The sequence below is a fragment of the Ovis canadensis genome, chromosome 1 (assembly GCF_042477335.2).
Source record: "Ovis canadensis isolate MfBH-ARS-UI-01 breed Bighorn chromosome 1, ARS-UI_OviCan_v2, whole genome shotgun sequence".
In the NCBI taxonomy this organism is placed as follows: Eukaryota; Metazoa; Chordata; class Mammalia; order Artiodactyla; family Bovidae; genus Ovis; species Ovis canadensis.
Window position 1 is genome coordinate 207,379,918 of NC_091245.1, and position 18,527 is coordinate 207,398,444.

Here is an 18,527-nt window from a genome sequence, read left to right on the forward strand (position 1 = left end):
TCCCTCAATTTTTAAATGATAAGTGAGAAGACTATTAAATGAGCAACAAGTTATGAAAACTAAACATAATGATGATTTTCAGTCTCCTAATACTTAAATTTTTCTGTAAGTTAAAATGATGTCTTCACAGTACACCTAGTAACTATAGTGTTGTACTGTATAGTAAGTGGAAAGCAATTAACATTTACAATATAAATTTAAAAAAATGTATACTTCCTTTATCAATTCTCCAATACTTGAAATCAGCATCTAAACTATTTTTCCTCTCTGTTGGCTGAACTTACTTAGCAACCCCTGCTAGCTACAGGCATTCAGTGTAAGCACTGCCTGAGCACATGGTCTCAGAAGCAGCAGCAGCCAAGAGTAGGACAGATCAGATCAGTTTTCCTTGGGAACATTCCCAAGGCACACTAAGCTAGGTTTTTCTCTAGACAGAGTTCATAAATCAGCATACACAATCCAGGGTGTAACATTTATGCAATATGGAAAAGCACCTCATAGTTCTGGCACATAGTAAGGTAGCATCTGCTTACTTCTATAGCCTCGTGTTTCAGTATTTCCCACATCCTCTCCCATCTACTCCATTCCCTGGCCATACTTAGCTACTATCAATTGCCTGAATGAGCCTCTCAGCTCTGGGAATTTGCATACATGGGCCACTTTGCTTCTTGGTGTTATTTTCTGACAACTTAACATCTCAAAACAGGAGACAACACAGTCATGAGTTTCAATGTACAATGTTCTAATGTACAGAGCTGTTTCTAGGATAATCTTGGGCTAAGTTTCCCTCTTTGGTCCACAGACAGCTCTCTGTTCTTGCCTCCGTTACAATTCAGTTGTGACGGTTGTGACAATATATTTACTTCTTTTTTCTGACACATTGTAAGTATTCTGGGAATAAACAACACACCTTATATGACTGTCCCAAATGCCTACATAGGAGACAATGTGTTTTTGAAGGATTAGATACATACACTAAAGCTTTCAAAGGTATGGAATTCTTTTGCTATATCTAAGATTTTTAGAACAGATACTTCCTGAAAGTCTGTAAATCAAAATCCTATTGACTTATATGGTTAACTCAGAAAACATATTTCAGGAATTCCCTGGTGGTCCAGTGGTTAGGACTCTGTGCTCTCACTGCAGAGATCTGGGTTCAATCTCTGGCTGGGGAACTAATATCTCACAAGCTTTGAGGCTCAGCAAAAGAAAAAAAAAAAAGGAAGAAAATATATTCCACTAAGAAGATGGTATCTCTGAAACATACATTTCACATAGCAAGCCTAAAATTAATTTTAAGGTATAATATTCACTTTATAATACAGCTTTTATACAAAAAGGGAAATGAACAATAGCCATGATCTTAACAGACTCACCAAAAGCACATATATAGAAGGGTTTAAAATATTTGAAATTACAAATAACAATTATCTTCAGATGGCTGTATTATATTACTAATCATCATATCTTATTTTCAGTGCTTTTAAAGTGAGTATTTATTACTTTTATAATCAGGAGTAATATTTAAGAAGTAAATGAGTCTGAACAATTAGTTTGTATATTTAGGGAGTTCTGGACATTATGCCCTTAAATGTTTAAGTAGCCACAACAGTGTTGGCATTGCATCAAAACCAGTGTCATTAACCTAGATCAATCCACCTTTTTGAGCTCAAGCAAAGACCTTTCTGAAAGTTGTACTGTCTCTTCAAAACATTCCTTAAATAAGCTTTCTGTGATAAAATCCAAAATTTAGTATCACATCAATCCCTGCATAACAAATATAAATAAAGCACTGAATGTACAGTGACAATTGTGGCACTGTCTTTTCATATTTGTTTTTCTGCATTAACATCACAAGACTGCAAAGACAGATACCAGTAGGACATCTCAGATACCTACATATAAGCAACCCTCATGCTTACACTGAAGCACTCCTATTTAAGGTAAAAAAGAGGAAAAAAAAAAAAACAACAACTGGGGCTCCCATGGTGGCTTAGTGGTGAAGAATCTGCCTGCCAACGGAGGAGACACGGGGGATTCAATCAATGATCTGGGAAGATTCCACAGGCTGCAGGGCAACTAAGCCTGTGCACCACAACTACTGAGCCTGTGCTCTGAAGTCCAGGAGCCACAACTACTGAAGCTCACACGCCCTTGAGCCCATGCTCGAAAGCAAAGAAGCCACTGCAATGAGAAGCCTGCTCACTGCTGGAGAAAAGCCTGCACAGCAATAAAGACACGCAGCATGGCCATAAATAAATAAAATTTAAAGAAATTGTGTTAAATGAGGGCTGCTAAAAAAAGTTGATCTACCTAAAGAAGCAGATTTAGAGAAAAACAGATCAAATTAAGAGCATATATACTTATGAAAGTATCTTTGAACAGTAAAATGCAGGTGCATTTCCCAGTCTGGTTGGTAAATGTTTTCTATACAGCACCAGAAGTAAATATTTCAATTTTAAACTTTGCAGGCCATGAGACTAAATTGAAGATATTATATAGGTTTTTACATTACAAAAGAAGACACAAATTTTCACAAAAATTTTTAAGTAAAAAAATCTAATACTAATCATTAAATATAATTTTAAAAATAATAGAATAGGAATCTTTTTCTTGGTAGGGAAAGAACATTTTAATTGGGATTCAAAGTTCATGTTCTCTATCAAAGTCAGCTGACACATGTCCATCTGTTAATGCTGATCTCTAACGAGATTTTACATTTTATTACAGAAGAACCATCAGTAATGAGATTTTTATTTCATATTTGATTATATCTGAAACAGGCAGTATATTAAGCATATTGTCACTGAATAATAAACACAATGCTTTGCCATCTAACTTGATAATAAAATAATCAACACTCTATTGTACTTTAAGAGTATGATATTAAAAGTCCATTTTTCTTTTTATGTTGGACATGATAGTTAAATACTGACAACAAAAATATACCAAAATGCCATACAGCAGTGTGGCACAGAAAACAATGAGCTATAACTGTCACTGTGATTTGCAGTGTATCAAGCAGCAATGAGAACCGATAAAAGTGCTCTGTCCCAATTACTCAATTGTGCTGTTATAGCACAAAAGCCTTTGCTGATGTGTAAATGAACCAATGTGGCTCTGTTCCAATAAAATTTATGTACACTAAATTTTTAATTTCATGTAATTTTCACACCATGAAATATTACTCTTGACTTCTTTTTCATCCATTAAAAAATGTAAAAGTTATTTTGAGTGCCTGGGCTGTAAAAAAGGGCAGTGAGCCATATTTGGGTCCATTGGGCAATAGCTTCCTGACCCCTGAACTCCATGATGCAGGCAACTATATTCTTACCTTCTGGCAAGCTGCCCCAATTTTTCAGCACATTCACTGTCTGATTTCTGGTTTAAAAGTTCAAGGATGTTCATGGTTCTGTGAAAATGTCCACATGACAAACTCACACTAACCGCCGTTTCATGTTTATCCCCAGTAAGTACCCATACTTTGATACCAGCCATTCTCAATGCTTCAATTGTTTCTCGAACTTTATCTTGTAGTCTGAAAACAAAAGAAAGAAATTAGTAGTAGAGAATACTTTTTTGACCGAATTTTAAGTGTAAACCACACAGTACAAGTAGGGTTAATTCTGAACTCCTTAACCTAGGAATGCTACAGTATAGTAATACAACTGACTTTTTTTCCCACTAGGGAAAAAACAAGAATAACCCAGATCAGTGATCACCTGGCTAATACAAAATCTACAACTGTGTGCTGACACATTTATCACAACGGGCATTCCAGAGTTGCGGGGCGTTCAAGGTGACAGTTACTAATCGCCTGGGTCAATACTGCCTTGATGAGAACATGTATGCATTCTCACAATTGTTAAGTTTCCTTCCTCTTCATTTTGGTGGCAGATAATACTACTGTAAACATATTTGGTTTTTTGAAGCTCACAGGGTATTAATATGCTGGAGCACTATGTAAACTTAAATATAATATCTACAACTTTGTATTTTAAGACTGTACTTTGAAGTTGATTTTTATAGAACCAACTAATCATATAGTCTTCACAAATTTATTTCTTAAAAGTCTTAAATTTCAAATTAGGAGATTTTCTTTTTTGATAAGAAAATCTCTTAAATCAGCAGTTCAAAAATCAGACTGCAGACAATAAATGTCTACATAACCTCAGAGAGTCTCACTGAAAAGTAAATGAAACACTAGATCTTAAAAAAACGCAAACACCTTAGATTTAGGTCATAGAAAAAAAAGTAACAATAGACTTAATTCGTACAATTCAATAATTCAAGAAACTGAAACATACATGGAGAGAGAGACAGGGAACAAAGGCAACGAATAAACAGACGGCATGGAATTCACAGGCTAACAGAGTGGAGTCTTCAAACAAGTAACTATAATATACTGTCACAGGACAACAGCAGAAACTACCTACAAAACATGAAGGCTTCTCAAAGAAGAGAATTTTAAATACTATTAGGAGTCAGGAAAGATCTTCCTAGAGTGCAGGTAGTATATGAACTATAATTTATGAATGGGTATTCATAGATGGATAAATGATCCAGGCAGAAGGCACAGCTTTGCAAAGGAAAAAAGGCAAAAACAGAACAGTTTTAGTTAAAACAGTCTTCACTGTTGTTCAGAAGACAAGACAGTTTGGTACTGCTGAAATGTAAAGCAGAAGGTGGCAATGGTAGGAGGTGAGGCTGGAGAATTAAGCAAGAGCTTAAAATCTTTGAATGGCACACCAAATAGTTGTCTAAAAACTCAAAACTATACATAGCTGAATTCTATCAAGTATTTCAGATAGCTGACTAGGACAAAAATTATATGTAAAGACTGGGAAAAATTAAAGCTTTAACTTTTTATTTTAAATATATTGTCGTTATAAAATGTTAAAAATGGAGTTTGTCATATATTAGAAATATTTGGTTAGAAAAATTCTTATGAGAAAAATGACACTCACTATTTATCTGATACTTACTTGTCTTCTACTGCTGTAGCTCCCAGTAATATCAGGTCTTTCTCTATGAACTGGAAGACACCTGCCAATTTCTCTTCCCGTTGCTGCAAGGCAGTCCTGGCTTCAAATAAACGTCTATTTATTTCCTCATACTCTTTAGATGTAAACTGCCTATAGGCCATACAAAGAGTTCTTAGCCCTTTCTAAAAGAGAAAAATTAAAAACAAAATTGAATGAAAATAACTAATGGGGAATCAAAAAGTTAGTGAAATAAACTCAGGCTACCATTACCAAAAATCAACTATCAATAATTTAAAAATTATCACTATCTAGTGATAGGAAACTGTTACAAAACCATAGTCACCTGAATTGTGTGATACATATTATCATAGCTCTTTCAATTTCTGATGGGTTCTTAAAAAGTTGCTCATAATAATTAAGGTCACTGAACTATAGAACATTACAGAGCCTAGACATGATCATAAACATGATCTATCTGTAATAAACTGTTTTTACCAGGAAAGTAAAAAAGTTCTACAAAGCTACTTTCAGGCCAATCAAAAGAGGCAGCACTAGGTTCTACTCTCTTGTTTTAACCACTACAAATTTACTTTTATCTACTTAATTTTTTTTAAGCAAAGGGGACTATAATTTCCTGAGGCTTCATGGTATGACAAATCCACAATTCAAATAAAGAAGACTGTAAGGTGGTCCTTATCAACCAACCAATACTTTTCTAGAGCCACAGAATGAATGATTTTTAATTGTATCATTGTATCTTCACTGGTGATTTGAAATTACACAAAACTTAGGAATACATGTTTGATTATCTGATTGTACCAAGGGTCAATTTTTCTTATGGTGTTAATGTCTGAAAGTTGGTATCTAACTCTGAAAGCTTATAAAAGTTCTTTTTCTTACATTTTCCCCTCAAACACCCAAAATAAAGATTCTAATAAAAGGACTCAGAAAGGAAAGGTTTTAAAATACTATATGACACTACTTAGTAGATTTCTAAATATTGGCTTTCCTTGATTTACATATGACCTATATTTATAAACACCCGTTTCTCTTAAATAAGAGACTATGAGAGTTATAAATAAACGAAAGCAATTCATTCCACTTTATTGAGTCCTAGCTTAGTGAAAGCATTGTTCTAGATATTAAAATGACAGAAAAGTAGAATATCTTTGTTCTTACAGATGTTACAGTGTGGTAGATGAACTAGACCATACACAATTCGAAAATAAGTGACGGGAGAAAAGAAACTGTAAAAAAGCAGATGTATAGAGATAAGTATGGAGCAAACATTTACAGAAATGCAGGAATGAGAGATCATGAAGCTCTAAGACTGAGACAGAACTGCTTAGTAAGCTTCCTCTTCACATGAACTGTGGCACTTTAGTTTTGTAAGATTCTCCTACATTCTTTTATTAAGAGGGACATAAGTCACATACCATAATTCACTTTAAAGAGTACAATTAGGTGGTCCTTAGTGTACTCATGAAGTCATGCAATTATTATGACTATGTGATTCCAGAACATTTTTATCACCTTCAAAAGGAATTCCATACTTATTAGCAGACACTTCCCTTTTGCCCCTTCCTCCAGCTCCTGGCAACTACTAATCTGATTTCTGGCTCTATGAATTGGCTTATTCTGGATATTTCATATAAACAGAATATATGGCCTTTTGTGACTAGCTTCTTTCACTTAACAAGGAATATCATTTCTTTTAATGGCCAATTAACATTTCATTATACAGATAGGACATTGTTTAATCCATTCATCAGCTGACAGACATTTGGGTTTTTCCATTTTTTTAGCTATTAGCAATAAAGCTGCTACAAACATTTGTGTCCAAGTTTTGTTAGATGTGTATTTTCAATTCTATGGATGTATACCTTGACTCATATAGTAACTCTGTGTTATTCTGTGTTGCACGAGGAATTGTAAAACTATTTTCAAAGTTGGCTATATCATTTGTATTTCCACAGCATGTATGAGGGGTTCCAGGTTCTACACATTCTTTAGATTTTTTGTATAACCCCCTCCTTTTTTTGGCTGTTCCGTGTGGAATCTTAATTCCCTGAGCAGGAATAAAAATCTGTGCCCCCTGTAGTGGAAGCAAGAGTCTTAACCACTGGACCACCAGGGAAATTCCTCCTTTTATAATACAGCAATTTGAGGGGTCCTTAAAGCCATAAGTACTCTGGCTGTAATAGGTTCAAACAGAAGATATATGTTTGCAGGTTAAAAGGTCAGTATTTAACCAAAGAATGAGGAACCAACACAAAATGTAACAGAACTACAGAATTACTGTAAATTTTGATAAAATACTAATGCAAACATCTTTCATACTTATTTTTAATGGTTTTTAAAATCAGAGAAATTTTCACTTACCAAAGCAAATTCATCTACATGAATTCTGGTTTTTTCTATTTCTCCACCTATACATTCAGGGAGAATTGATGATTCAGCGCCTTTAACAAATAAAAGCTTCTCACCTAGAAAGAAAAATGAACATTTAAAAAACTGTATTAGATACAATATTAAATAAGTGGAAGTGAAGTCGCTCAGTCGTGTCTGACTCTTTGCAACCCCGTGGACTGTAGCCCACCAGGCTCCTCCATCCATGGGACATCCCTGGGATTCTCCAGGCAAGAATACTGGAGTGGGTTGCCATTTCCTTCTCCAGGGTATCTTCCCGACCCATGATCGAACTTAGGTCTCCTGCATTGCAGGCAGACGCTTTAACCTCTGAACCACCAGGTACAAATTCATAAAAGTTTAGATTTGTTACCTGAAGGTGCTTGAACAATTACACTCATTCTTCTACGATCTGGATCAAATTCCAAAATATGAAGCAGCTTGTATCTAAGGGAAAAAAAATAAGAAAGACAATCTTTACTTTTTTGAATAATATTAAGTGACTATTTGGAAAGAACCCCCATAAGAGATAAAATGATTAATTCAAAACAAGAAATTAATCTCAACTGTATTTTTTAAGATGATGGATCATGAGTCAACAATACAAGATAGAAAAAGAAGGAACAGACATTTATTAAGTATTGGGTTGGACAAAAAGTTCATTCAGTTCAGTTCAGTTGCTCAGTTGTGTCTGACTCTTTGCGACCCCATGAATCGCAGCCCACCAGGCTTCCCTGTCCATCACCATCTCCCGGAGTTCACTCAAACTCACATCCATTGAGTGGTGAAAAAGATCTCATGGGAAAACCTGAATGACCATTTTGGTCAGTCTAATACTTAACCGAATGCCACATACTTTACATACCTTCTATCATTTAACACCCATGAAAACCAAAGGATGTAGGTCTTATCTCACTTTACAGATGAAGACTATTAAACTCAGAAAGGCATATTCATTTGCCTAAGCCAAATAAGCATATGAGTGGCAGAGCAAGGATTGGAATCCAGATCTGCCCAGCTTCATGTTTCCTCACTAAAAAGGGTGACTGATTCTAAACCCTTTTTTCTGCCCAAACACATCTGAGAAATATAAGCCTTCACATTAGTAACAGAGGTGATTTAGCAGTGATTTTAAACCCAGGACAGGGCGCATGTGTACAGCTGTGGGGGAAAGATCTCTCTAGGGAGCTGTAGAAGATTTGGTGTGTGATGGGTCAAGTGTGGAAGTTGATAAAATGAACTAAACAGGGTCCTAGATAAAAGTCGTCAAAGACTGGACACTATTTAGTTCAGAAAAGCATAGTTTGGATGAGCAGGGCTGGAGCTGAGATGTGATCAGAACTGATAAAAACCACAAAAGATATATGAATACGATAAGAATGGATGAATTTATCTAACAGTAGAAGTACTGGAAATGATACAACAGTTCCTTAATGTTTGAAAGATAAAAATCATTGGAAAGATAAAGAAATTTTTGTTTGGTGAGTAGAAACATAAAACTCATTACCTTTACATGTAAAAATAAACATATAAGTAAATTCAAGAACCATTAAGCTAAAGTATAGATGAAAGATTCAGATCATTATATTATTATTGTGATGAGATACAATGTAATACTGACATCATTCTAGAGCAGGCCTTGGTAAAGTTTTAAGGTGCCAGATAGTAAATACTTTAGGCTTTGAACATCATATATGATCTCTGTTGCATTTTTGTTTCTGAAAACACTTTAAAAATGCAATTTAGTCTGCAAGCTATAAAAAAACCAGCTGTAGGCCAGATCTGGCTTCTGGGTCATTTTACCGATTCCTGTTCTATAGTATTTAATACATAGAAAATTACATATAGAAAAAAATTACCGTTCCAGTTTTCCAAGAGTTTTAACTTCCATAATTTCTCCAGAATTACCAACAAACACGATGCCAAATCTAGGAAATAAAAGAAGAAAGAAATATAAGATATAAAGGATGAGAGATGGACCATAAAGAAGGCAGGCACAGTGCCAAAAAATCGATACTTTTAAACTGGTGCTAGAGAAGCCTCTTGAACAGTCCCTTGAACAGCAAGAAGATCAAACCAGTCAGTCCTAAAGCAAATCAACCCTAAATACTCATTCCAAGGACTGAAGCTGAAGCTCCAACAGTTTGGCCGCCTGATGCAAACAGCTACTCACTTGAAAAGGCCCTGCTGCTGGGAAAGATTGAAGGCAGAAGAAGAGGGCAACAGAGTATGAGATTGTTGGATGGCATCACTGAGTCAGTGGACAAGAACTTAGGCAAACTCCAGGAGATGGTGAGAGACAGGAAGGCCTGGCATGCTGCAGTCCATGAGGTTGCAAAGAGTTGGACACGATTGGGTGACTGAACGACGTTTCATATTTTACAATATAACTTGAGTAAAAACATTTAAAATATAAGTTTAAGGTATATTTTGAAGTATTTCCTTTGAGTATATATAGCATTATTTTTAAGAACTTAAAGGATTAGAGTAGGTACAAAATAATACACACACAAGTATTTCTCACAACATACTTCATAGCAATCAGACAGTAGCTAGTGGTGCCTGGACCTACTACATTACTCTGCTGTCACAGTAAAATTTGCCATCAGAAGACTGAAGGAATTGAAGGACCAGGAGAAGTGCCATTATTTGATAATACTGCTGCTGCTGCTGCTAAGTCGCTTCAGTCATGTCCAACTCTGTGTGACCCCATAGACGGCAGCCTACCAGGCTCCTCCGTCCATGGGATTTTCCAGGCAAGAGTACTGGAGTGGGTTGCCATTGCCTTCTCCAGATAACACGGCTAGCCTATAATAAATGTGTTAAAATTTATGTAACAAAGTTACTTTGGCTTGTTGTTAACTTTGGGTATGGGGATGGGGATGGGGATGGGGATGGGGATGGGGATGGGGATGGGGATGGTTCAGCAGGTAAAGAATCTGCCTGCCAATGCAGGAGATGCAGGTTCGGTCCCCGGGTTGGGAAGATCCCTTGGAGGAGGAAATGTCAAACTACTCCAGTATTCTTTCCTGGGAAATCCCACAGACAGAGGAATCTGGCAGGCTACAGTCTGTACGGTCACAAAGTCAGACAGGACTGCACACACATGCAGAATACAGTAGACTTTAAAGAGATCTCTTCAAAATATGACTTAATGCAAGCTTGACAACAAAATTAATGACATTTCACATTCTTATGTAAAATATTTTTATGTGCTTTTTTGCCTGAGAATTTAAAAGTATTTTCTTGTATTTTCACACTTTTATTTAAAAGGTATTTTTCTGAAGATTTGAAAATTATACTTAAACTACCTTGCAGCAGCTTCCACAAGAGCCTTTTCATCTGGTGAAGATGCATAGTACTCCAACTGGGCGGGTGCAAAACTGGACTGCCAGGGACCATCACCAATGCTATCAGTCTGAACACTGCTAATCTGCACAGTGTGACAGAGACTGACTGCTTTAAAGAAGAGATCATGTTCTTTAATCTGTAGAAACATAATTAATATTCACAATAAAAGTACCAATACCAAATAACATGTAGGAAACCAGAAACAAAATTCTAAAAAATGCTAATACAGTTTGTAATTTGATAAAATAAGATGTAGAACCAGAGTGCTGTAATCTTGAATTGCATAAGTAATACCTAGCTGGCTGCTTCTGACTCCAAAGAGTTAAGACGTCATGTTTGCTTATGGTCCTTCAACATCTGACTATCTTTTTATTAGACATAACCAAATTGCAAGTCAAGATGAAAACTACTTTGTGGCAGAACTGAGATGGAAAAGGTATTATTATAAATTTAAGCTCTGTTCCTTAACAAAGTCTTATTTACTTCACGGCAGAAAGCTGTTCCTTAACTTAGTCTCATTTAAACACCTAGAGAACTAAAGTAGACACATAATAAGTGACAATTTAAGCTGGCTTATGACTATAAATTCTCAATGCTGAACCAAAGTATAAACATTTCAAATGTATATTCCTTGCCCCACTAACACTTAAAACATTTTCTCCTACAACCCACCAACTACAAAGAATTACTATTTAAAATGAAATTCCTATTTATTAACTTAAAAATTGCTTACTAGTTCAGTTCCATTTTCAGGACTGGTTCTAAAGGAAGAACTGGTTGCAAGATGGGATAAATTGTTAAGATGGGATAAACTAGTAAGATAAGACAAGTTTCCTTCTGAAGAGTCTGGTGTTGGTCCTTCAGATACAAGTCTACCATTGATTTCTTGGTATTTTGTACCATTAATTGAACATTCCCGAAACTGCATCTCGTTTTCTGTCAGTGTACCAGTTTTATCTGTAAACACATACTCCACCTAGAGATAGAAAAGAAAACAAACTTTTCTGTTCAGGGTCTTATATTAGACAAAAAAAAAAAAAAGCTGCCCTCTGCCTCCTGATGTTGTTTACCTATTAACATTGATATACTGATGTTGAGAGTACAAATAATTAATGATGCCACAGAAAGAGGGTAACACAAAACATTTAAAATCTATATACTTTTCTAAGTCTGTGGCATCTTTAGGGTCACGTTCCTCTATAGAGGTGACTGATAGTTTTTGCTGAATAAACAGCAGAAATAGTTCCCTGGTCAGGGAACTATATTCCACATGCTGCAACTGAAAGATCTTATCTTGCATGCCCCCACATGCCGAAACCAAGACCTATCAGCCAAATAAATAAATTCAAAAAACAAAAACCAGCTGCAATACTCCTGATGGCCACTTCTGCAAGTATACTTTAGGTCTTTTTCAAGATAAAGTGCCATATTTATTTTAGTACTTATTTATTGTATTTACCTAATAATTTAGCAAGAACTGTTGTCATTAGGTTCCTCTCTTTTCATTTTAAATGTATTACTGACAAAGTTTATGTTATACCCCAATCTCATTTTCCCATAAACCCTGTGGTTTTTAGTAAGCAATTTTGCACAGCATAGTGATTTTTAGGGATGGATATGTCACATTACAGCAGAACTGATGAACTAAGATCCTGCAAACCACAGGGCATGGCCAAACACACACACTGTTCTAATATACTATAATATTAGAAATTTTAAATATTATAATAGAAATAAACCAAAAGATGGGTGGAAAGATAAAAGTGCATGACCTCTCCCAGAAACCATACTATAAAAACACAGAAATGAAAATTCAAAGTCAAAGACAATTAGGAAATTAGGATAAATGGTCTGACACTCAAATTAATCAATTTCAGAAGTAAAATTCCACAAAACAGAAAAAGACTTGTTATTAAAGAAATAAGGAAAACTCCTAGAAGTGAAGGACATGTTTCTAGATTGAGGACTTAAGAGTTCTTTGCCCAAAGGGAGTAAAAAAAAAGACACCAAGGTGTATCATCGTCAAATTTCAGATTCATTGTACAGAGAAGACTGAAAACATTAACACTTCCAGAAACAAAACAACAGATCACATAGAAAAAATTGAGAATCAGAGTAGGATTGGATTTCTCATAGAAACACTGGAAATCAGAAAAAAATGGAGAATTGCTTTTGAAAATTTTGAGGAAAAGTAATTCCCAACCTGGGATGTGTTACCCAGCTAAATTATTAATCAAGTGTAAGAAGGGAATAAAGGTATTTTTAGACATGCAGAAACTCAAAATATATTCATCTTATGCATCCTTTTCAAAGAAGTTATTAGAAGATGCGGTCCACCAAAACAAGAGAATAAGCAACAGGTGGGAAGACATGGGAAGCAGAGGGCAGGAAATTTAAAACAGATGGGAGACAAAGGAAGTTCTAGGGTGATGGAAAAGGAAGTCCAGGGTGACAGCTGAGAAGCTGGCCCAGAAAGAAGTCCAAATTGAAGCAGAAAATGAAAGGCTTCAAAAGAGAAATGAGCAACAGAATAAAAAAGAGAAAGGAAATCCTAGATTACCTACTGTGTTTGAATATGTGAGAGATGGTTAATACACTTGTCAGATTTGTTTGTGGTAAATGAAAATTAAGAGAATGGAAAAACAGAACAATTAAGTCTAACAAAACCAAAATACATAAGAAAAATGTAATTATAGTACTACACAGCACACAGAGAGAACTAGGAGTTAATAAACTATAACAAAACAGTTCTAATAATGTCAATAAGTGAATATTTATTAAATCCCAAATTGTGATTTAACAATATTGGGGAGCTACAGAGAGGCAAAGTGGGTATATGTCTGGGTATGTGTGTAGAAGGAATAGTGTAAGGGTTATATCTCTATATTTCATAGTAAATAATGTCTCAAGTTTAAAAATCCAGAAAAGAATACCATATAAAAATACAGTGCTAAATAATGAAGAACAACTTAAGATTTCAAATGGGAAACAAGAAACAAGGTGTGGAGCAAAGAAAGTGGGGCTGTTTTTTAGCATAAGTTTTGTAATATTTAGTTTTATTAGTCTTTGTACATTTACTGTTTTGATAAAAATAACAAATTAGAAAAACAAAAGGATCATTTTTACCTGTCCAAGTTCTTCATTCAGATCAGAAGTATTGACTTGAGCTTTCTCATCTGATTCTTCATGATAGAGATCAAGATCCCAGCCAATAAAAAATGATCCAAGAAATTTTTGCAGTTCCACTGTCACGTATAATGAAATTGGAATGATGAAATTGTAGAGTACCAAAAAAGCAAGGAAGTCTGAAATAAATTTCAGAATCTGTGGGAAAAAAATGATTTTGGGTAAGAAAAAATCTGAGAATTTCTTTATCATCACTGAAGAAAATAATCAGTTTCACATTTAAATAGACTATCAACTATATTCTGAAACAGAATAGCCTCATGAATTGAAATTCATTTATCGAACTGTCCTTTCAACACATTTATTGCTCTTTGGAATTTTAGAGAGAAAGAAAAAAAGATTAAAACCAAATTACTTGTTACTTTTTGTGCCTGTGCACAAGCCTGTGCCCAGCTGCTCAGTCAGGTCTGACTCTGCAATACCATGGACTATAGCCCACCAAGCTCCTCTGTCCATGTGATTTTCTAGACGAGAATGGGTTGCCATTCTTGTCAGTCAGGGGATCTTCCTGACCCAGGGATTGAACCCACATATCCTGCATTGCAGGCAGAGATTCTTAACCACTGAGCCACTGGGGAAGCCCAGAGAATTACTCTGATAGAAGTGAAAATTAATTTACTCTTTAATCTATAATATACAGTAAACAGAATAAAAATTTCAATATCTAGTACTGAAGTGGAATGCCAATACAGATAATCTAAATTTTCGTGATCTTTAACCATTCAAATTATGCCATAGGGAATGTAACTGCTTATGTCCTAAAATGTAAAAAGCATACCAGTACAAACATGTTGGCTACTCTTCACATGCAATATCCTTTTGATATCCTCCAACAATAATACTTTTAGGGAATGACAGTGATAACTCCTATCAGAAGTCATTACAAAGCGTTAAAAGATATAAAATTTCCAAACAATAAAATCTTCTTTATAACAGAGTCAAGAACACCATAAAATACCTTACTACTATTTCTTTGATGTTCTGTTTTTTGGTTATACCAAGGTTCATCCCATTTTTCTTCAGCTTGCCATGTATATTTCAAGATAGTACTGATGATGGCTTCAGAAATAAGGATTATTAGATAAATTATCAAAAATGTATTCATTGACCTGAAATGAAAAAAAGAGAATATAAAATGTATCAATAACACGTTACTACACTCATTTGTTTGGAAATTATTATTGGTATTAAATAAGACATTAAATATATAAGATATTATGATAGCTATCTAAATGACACAACTTATGACCATTCAATTAAATCTATTTACTAGAAATTAAAAAACAGATACATACGATTACAACCATATTTACTATAGTTAAGCTACTGTTCAAAATGCTTATAGTAAATGACAGTTTTGGCCAGTTATTTTGCTGTAAATAATTAACAAAAGATTTTCTACATTTTCAGGACCTATCTTACTTTATGTGCAAAGATAACTAATATTTGTATAGCACTCATATTTTATAGAAATTCTGTCACATCCACTAGAACTTGTCTTATGTTCTAGACAAAAAACAAGCTTGTCTAATGTTTATAAAAACCTGTGAGGAAGAGACTGCATCCTTTTTAAAGATGGTGACCAAAACTCAAAAATCATTCTGTAGATTTCCCAAAATCATACAAGTCATGAATTGACTTTAAAATCCCTCTTCTTTTCACTGGGCAAGCTTAATATTTTATCTCTAAAGTCCTTCATCAACATTCTGTTCTTTTCAGCACACGACTTTATATGGATTTTGTTAGGTATACACCTAGGTACTCCTTTGGGGGTGATGACTGCAAATGGCATTATTTAAGTTTCAACTTCTGTCATCGGTGTTTCTTTTTCAATGTCATCATTTAGTGCTGTGACAGTTAATTTTATGTGCTGACTTGACCAGGCTAACCAGAGAGCTGGTAAAACATTGTTTCTGGATGTGTTTGTGAGGGTGTCTCTGGAAGAGATAGTTGGTTCAGTTGACTTAGTAAAGACATATACCCTCACCAATATAGGCAGTTAGTCGCTCAGTCATGTCTGACTTTTTGCAAGCCCATAGACTGTAGTCTGCCAGGGTCCTCTGTCCATGGAATTCTCCAGGCAAAAATACTGGAGTGGGTAACCATTCCCTTCTCCAGCGTATCTTCCTGACCTAATGACTGAACATGGGTCTCCTGCACTGCAGGCAGACTCATTACTGTCTGAGCCACCAGGGAAGCCCCAATATAGGCAGGCATCACCCAATTTATTGAGGGCTCAAATGGAACAACAACAACAAAAAAAGGCAAAGGAAGGACAAATTCTATCTCTTCTTGATTTCGGACATCAGAGCTGCTGGTTCTTAGGACTTTGGATTTGGGCTAAATTATACCACCGAGTTTCCTGGGTCTCTATCTTGCATTTGGCCGACTGAGACTTCATGGGCTCCACAACTGCATGAGCCAATTCCTATAATAAATCTTCCCTTATATGTAACTTAGGTATAAACTACTGGCTTAGTTTCTCTAGAGAATCGTAATACAAGTACTATACATTTCCTTCTCAGCACTGCTATAGCTACATTCTACAAAATGTGATTGTTGTATTTTCATTAATTTCTAGGTATTTACAAATTTTTTCTTTGAAATTTCCTATCTGACCCACAGATTACTTAGACGAGCCCCAGCTGCTCCATATCTGCCAATACTTGGAACCTTCAGTTTCCATTTTCACCACTTCAATACATGTGTCTTGATATCTCTTTGTAGTTCTTTGTATCTCTTATGACTAATGATATACTTTTTCATGTGCCTGTTGGCCACATGTATATCCTCCTTTGTGAAATATCTGTTCATATCTTACCTCTTTTTTCACTGGGCTGTTTTTATTATAAATATATAGGAGTTTTTAATATATCATTATATATTCTGAATACAAGTTCTTTGTAAGATAGATCTTGTGAATATCTTCTCCCAGTTTGTGGCTTATTTATTCATTTCCTTAATCATGTAGTCTGATGAGAAGTTTTTAACTTTGAGGAAGTCCAGTTTATCAATTTTTCCTTTTATTTATGCTATTTGTGTCCTAAAAAATACTTAGTTATCTCCAGGTTGTGAAGATATCTTCCTAAGTTTTCTTCTAAAAGTTTCATAGTTTTAGTATTTATGTTTAGGTCTATGATCCATCCTAAAAAATTTTTTGGTGTACAGTTTAAGGCAGGAGTTGAAGTTTATTATTTTTTTTCCAACTTGAATATCCAATTGTTGTTATATCATTTGTTGAAAAGACTTTTTCCTCACTGAATTCATTTAATGCTTTGGTTGAAAATCACTATTTCTCAACTCTCTATATTTTAACCTACTGAATTATCTTTTCATGCTAAAATCATATAAAACTTACTGTAGCTTTATACTGTCTTGAAATGAGGAAATGCAAATCTTTTAAGCTTTCTCTCTTCTACTGCTTTTTCCTTTTGATCCCTCAATCTAGGTATGCCGCTGCTGCTGCTGCTAAGTTGCTTCAGTCGTGTCCAATCTAGGTATAGATTTACCTATTCTAATATTTGCAAAGAAGCAACTTTTGGCTCTAATTTTGTCTATTGCTTTCTATTCTATTGTTTAAAGCCTGCATTTTAAATATTTCTTCTCTTTATTCTCGGATTAGGTTTAATTGCTTCTTTTTATCCAGTGATTTGGGTAGAATTTATCTGCCTGTTTTGGAGTTCATTCCCTTAAATGATTTTCCCCTTTTTAGCTGCTCCTTCAGCTTTGAACTTTGTCCTCTAACATCTACACACGATAAAGCTCAGGCTCTCTCATAGCCTGTGCAACAGCATAGTAAGTAAAAAGGGCCCTCAGGTAAAAAGCTGCACTCCCCCTTGCTGCTGCTGTCATTTTTCAGGAGTACACTCCTTGCCAGTTTCTGTTTTTGATCACTTTCCAATGCTTCCAAATACTTGTTTATTAATACTCTTCCCAGATTTTATAATTGTTTTCTGCAGGAGGTTTAGTCTGCTCAAGTGGTTCCATTAGTATTCAACAATATTTATTTTAAAATCATTATTTTAGCACGTACAATATGCCAAATATTGTGCAAAATGCTACATGTATACAGAAATGCTAGAAAGCATCCATTCCTCTTTGACATTGATCTTAATATTTGGAAGGGTGGTTTCCTGGTGGTCCTCAGTAGTTAGGACTCTGAGCTTTCAGTGTTGTGAGCCCAGGTTCGATCCCTGGTTGGAGAACTAATATTCCACATGCTGTATGGCATGGCCAAAATATATACATATACATATACATATATTTGCATCTCCTCAAAATATATACATATATATATATATATTTGCATCTCCTCAAAATATATACATATATATATATGTATTTGCAGGCAAGAGACACAAAAGCAAAAAGGGACTATATCAAACTAAAAAGCTTTTGCACAGTAAAGGAAACTATCAATAAAACAAAAAAGCAGCCCACCGAACTGAGAGAAAACTTTACAAATAATATATCTGACAAGAGGTTAATATCCAAAATATATAAAAATTTACACAAACTAACATCAGAAAAACAATCAGATTAAAAAATTGGCAAAAGATCTAATTGGACATTTTCCCAAATCAGGGAAATGCAAAT

General features: G+C 34.9%; 1 protein-coding gene across 11 annotated transcripts in view; it reads right to left on the bottom strand.

The window, feature by feature from the left end:
* Window positions 1-18,527, bottom strand: part of ATP11B (ATPase phospholipid transporting 11B (putative)) — a 111,718-nt gene that overhangs the window by 48,273 nt on the left and 44,918 nt on the right. For all 11 annotated transcript variants that reach the window (XR_011250193.2, XM_069558898.1, XM_069558943.1 and 8 more), the window contains 9 exons: window positions 14,890-15,040; window positions 13,872-14,069; window positions 11,479-11,721; window positions 10,706-10,881; window positions 9,254-9,322; window positions 7,768-7,841; window positions 7,368-7,471; window positions 4,986-5,167; window positions 3,335-3,538 (listed from right to left, as the gene is read on the bottom strand). Coding sequence is in view for 10 of the 11 variants with exons in the window: in XM_069558898.1 (XP_069414999.1) it covers window positions 3,335-3,538; window positions 4,986-5,167; window positions 7,368-7,471; window positions 7,768-7,841; window positions 9,254-9,322; window positions 10,706-10,881; window positions 11,479-11,721; window positions 13,872-14,069; window positions 14,890-15,040 (1,401 nt within the window). In the remaining variant the exon portion in view is untranslated. The remainder of the gene's footprint in view (window positions 1-3,334; window positions 3,539-4,985; window positions 5,168-7,367; window positions 7,472-7,767; window positions 7,842-9,253; window positions 9,323-10,705; window positions 10,882-11,478; window positions 11,722-13,871; window positions 14,070-14,889; window positions 15,041-18,527) is intronic.